This window comes from Carlito syrichta, unplaced genomic scaffold, assembly GCF_000164805.1.
Source record: "Carlito syrichta isolate Samal-C Ts95f unplaced genomic scaffold, Tarsius_syrichta-2.0.1 Scaffold256582, whole genome shotgun sequence".
Lineage (NCBI taxonomy): Eukaryota > Metazoa > Chordata > Mammalia > Primates > Tarsiidae > Carlito > Carlito syrichta.
Window position 1 is genome coordinate 425,331 of NW_007200678.1, and position 3,693 is coordinate 429,023.

The following is a 3,693-nucleotide window of genomic DNA, read 5'->3' on the forward strand; positions in this document are numbered from 1 at the left end:
GCCCCAGAGCCAGGGCCCGCCCCTGCCCACCAGCCCCCCTTTGCCTGGCCCTCGGCCCAACCGTCAGCTCTTCTTCCCTGTCTTGGCCCCTTTGATGGAGCCGCAGAAACAAGGGCTCCTTTGACAGAAGGGGGGCTCGGAGCTGGGATGATGAGACTTCAAAGGTGAAGGTCAAGCCCACTACCCCACTCCCTCCCCCAATCCTGGCCGCCCTCCCGTGCACCCCTCCCCCCAGGCTGTCCTCTATATAGACCCCGCAGCCCCATTCCCCTGTGGGCTCCTAGGAGTTAAGGGCCAGGTGAGGGGCAGACCAAGGGAGGCGGGTAATTTTGATGTAAGAGAACGGGGTCAGATGATTTGAGGGACAAGAATTCAGTGCCCAGGGGTAGAAAGGCAGCGGACGACGGGCACCAAAGGACAAGTGCCTGAAGGTGGACCCCGAGGAGGAAAGAGGACGGGGTCTCTCGCTCCAGTTCCTGGCCACCATGCTGCTGGCTGTGCTGCTGCTGCTGCTACTGTCCCTCCCAGACTCGTGGTATGCCCATGGGCACCCACTGTACACACGCCTGCCCCCCAGCACCCTGCAAGGTAAGCCCCAGCTGGTCTGAGGGAGCCGCTGAGGTGGGAGGAACATAGAGACGCAGAGTCCCAGTGGGGAGAGATGAGCTTGTCACCTCCACTCCTAAAGACCTTTGGCCCTTTCCGCCAACCCTGCTGGGAGAAGGGGCTAGACACTGGTATAACCAGGAGAGGAAGGGGAAGGTGAGGCTGGAAAGGGAAGGGCTGTCAAGCGCTGCTGAATAGCATTTGGAGAAGGTTCCAGACTTAGCAGGGAGGAAAGGGCCCGGTGCACCATGCTTTAGGCTGTCTGGGCCCAAAGGTGGACAACTCAACCGCGGTGACTCTAAGTCAATAAGCCTGAGTTCTATGATATCTGTATCTGTAGGGTGGTGATTTTTCCTTAAAATGTTTCAAGAAAGGGCACTTTTCAAAGATTTCAGTGCAGCTTAGTGGAATTATGGAAGTATCTTCAGGCTGAGAATCTGGGATCATCAGCTCTGAGTGCTGGGCCTGCGCGGTTCCTAGGGCTCAGTCTCCCCCTCATTCCGTTCCAGTGCCCGGGGAGGCCAGCCTGCTTCCCTGGGCATCTCCCAAGGTGGGACTCAGGGCTGGGGCAGGAAGACAAGACTGAGGCTCTTCCCCAACCACACATGATTTTGTGCCCCCGTCCCAGCAGTTCTGTCAACCCAGGGGACACAAGCGCTGCAGGCGGCCCAGAGGAGCGCCCAGTGGGCAGTAAACCGAGTGGTGATGGAGATCCAGCACAGATCGCATGAGTGCCAAGGTTGTTCCAACCATGCTACCCCGTGCCCTGGTGAACTTGCTCTCCCTACCCTGGGCCCTTCTCCTGTTGGTCCCCATCCCTTTCCTTCAGACTTGACTCCCCTTTTGGGGCAGAGACTGGGTGGGGCTGCAACCAAGACAACCGGTTTGAAGGGCTCTCCAAGTGGAAGGAGCATGCCAGGCTTGGGGCACAGCCCGTGCAAAGGCAGGGAGGCAGAAATATTGTGGGCTCATGTGGTGAACTGTGACAAGTTCATGGCTGCTGAAATAGAACCTGTGAGCCAGGGGGTGGAGTGTAAGGGGAGCGGTAGGGGAGAGAGAGGCTCAGGCCCAGGCTGGGGTGGAGGACCGGCAAGAGGGTGGCAGTGAGACTCAAAGGTCTGTCTGTTTCTCAGCAGGATCTGGGCACTCCAGGCCTCAAGCCCCCCTCCTTCAGGACCCACCTGAGCCAGGTGAGGCTGAAAAGGCTCTGGGAGGGGACAGAGCTGAGACTTGGGTGGGCCTCTATGGTGAGGACGATCAGAACTTGTCCCTCCTGATGCCACTTGTGCCTTTCTAGGGCCATGTGGCGAAAGGCGCCCAAGCACTGCCAATGTGACGCGGGCTCATGGCCGCATAGTGGGGGGCAGCGCTGCACCTCCGGGGGCCTGGCCCTGGCTGGTGAGGCTGCAACTCGGGGGGCAGCCTCTGTGCGGCGGCGTCCTGGTGGCGGCGTCCTGGGTGCTCACAGCGGCGCACTGCTTTGCGGGGTATGTCGGATCCCCAGACCCCAGCCCAGTCAGGTCCCCAACGCTAGATCCAGCACCTGCCAGATGGCCGAAAGCGCGACGCGCGGAAGAGTCGGTCTCTGCTGCCCCCTGGCGGCAGCCAGCCCTGGGCTTCCCGGCCTCAAGGCGCCGGTGCCAGGCTAGAGTGCAGACCCCGAGCGGGTGGCACTGCCCGACGCTTTCTCCCACTCCCCGGCCCGCCCTCCCTACCCCTAGATGTAGAAAGCCGGGCTTGCTGTGTGGTGCCCGTGGGCGGAGGGGCAGGGTCTCCAGGGGGCCTGGCTGTGCCCCTGTCCTTCCCGCGTGTCACCCGCCACTCACCCCGCAGCGCCCCGAATGAGCTTCTGTGGACTGTGACGCTGGCCGAGGGGCCCCGGGGGGAGCAAGCGGAGGAGGTGCCGGTGAACCGCATCTTGCCCCATCCCAAGGTGAGAGGGTAGTCCCCAGGCCCTCAGAGTCGGGAACAGCCCTCCACCCCACGCCTGGTTGACCCCGAGTTGACCCGCCACCCTCTCCTCAGTTTGACCCACGAACCTTCCACAATGACCTGGCCCTGGTGCAGCTGTGGACGCCCGTGAGCCCGGCGGGGCCGGCGCGCCCCGTGTGCCTGCCCCAGGAGCCCCAGGAGCCCCCCGCCGGCACCGCCTGTGCCATCGCGGGCTGGGGAGCCCTCTTCGAAGGTACTGGCAGGGTGGCCCGCGCGTGCGTGGGAGGAATGGGGGGTCACAAGGCGTGGAGTTTGGGGAGGTCCGGCTGCCTTGCGAAATGCTGCCCTGTCTCGCAAAGAGGGAAGAGTTGAGGAGTAAGGAGACCCTCAGTGCGCGCTCCTATCCCGCGTCAACCGGAGCCCTTTCCTCCCCTTCCCTGCAGATGGGCCCGAGGCTGAGGCGGTGAGGGAGGCCCGCGTCCCCCTGCTCAGTGCCGAGACCTGCCGAAGGGCCCTGGGGCCCGGGCTTCGCCCCAGCACCATGCTCTGCGCTGGTTACCTGGCGGGGGGCATTGACTCGTGCCAGGTAGGAACCCAGATTGACCCGAGGGGCTGATGAGCCGCTCTCCCGAGACAGAAAGTCCTCCTTTCCTCCCACGGTCTGGCTGTCACTCGGCTTCTCTGACCCGCTGTCCTCATCGCTAACGTGGATACAAGTGACGACCACAGAAAAGCTCAGAGCTGCCCTACCCTGTAAGGCGGGCATGATAAGGGTCGAGCGAATGCAGTCTCCTCTCTCCTGGCCCCGCAGGGTGACTCTGGAGGGCCCCTGACCTGTTCCGAACCTGGCTCCAACCCCAGGGAAGTCCTGTTCGGAGTCACCTCCTGGGGGGACGGCTGTGGGGAGCCAGGGAAGCCCGGGGTCTACACCCGCGTGGCAGTGTTCAAGGACTGGCTCCAGGAGCAGATGAGAGGTGAGCTCCCCCTTCCCATCCCCCTTCCCAGAGTGTCCCCACGGGCAGCCCGGGGACAGGCCCGTTTCCACCAGTCCCGCGCCCAGCCCCTGCGCCCTCTCGCTGGCTCCCTCCAGGGGAAGGGCTGCAGGGGCTAGGGCCCAAGGCACCGGGTGAGCAGGCCCCTGCCCCGCCCGCAGCC

At 63.7% G+C, this 3,693-nt stretch overlaps 1 protein-coding gene across 1 annotated transcript in view; it reads left to right on the forward strand.

Moving 5' to 3' along the window:
- The first annotated feature begins 485 nt into the window (after window positions 1–485).
- The window catches only part of PRSS56 (protease, serine 56), a 12,027-nt gene continuing 8,819 nt past the window's right edge, over window positions 486–3,693 (forward strand). The window contains exons 1-8 of the mRNA XM_021709571.1: window positions 486–588; window positions 1,238–1,345; window positions 1,743–1,796; window positions 1,904–2,093; window positions 2,440–2,539; window positions 2,632–2,791; window positions 2,982–3,124; window positions 3,350–3,512. Coding sequence (XP_021565246.1) covers window positions 486–588; window positions 1,238–1,345; window positions 1,743–1,796; window positions 1,904–2,093; window positions 2,440–2,539; window positions 2,632–2,791; window positions 2,982–3,124; window positions 3,350–3,512 — 1,021 coding nt within the window. The remainder of the gene's footprint in view (window positions 589–1,237; window positions 1,346–1,742; window positions 1,797–1,903; window positions 2,094–2,439; window positions 2,540–2,631; window positions 2,792–2,981; window positions 3,125–3,349; window positions 3,513–3,693) is intronic.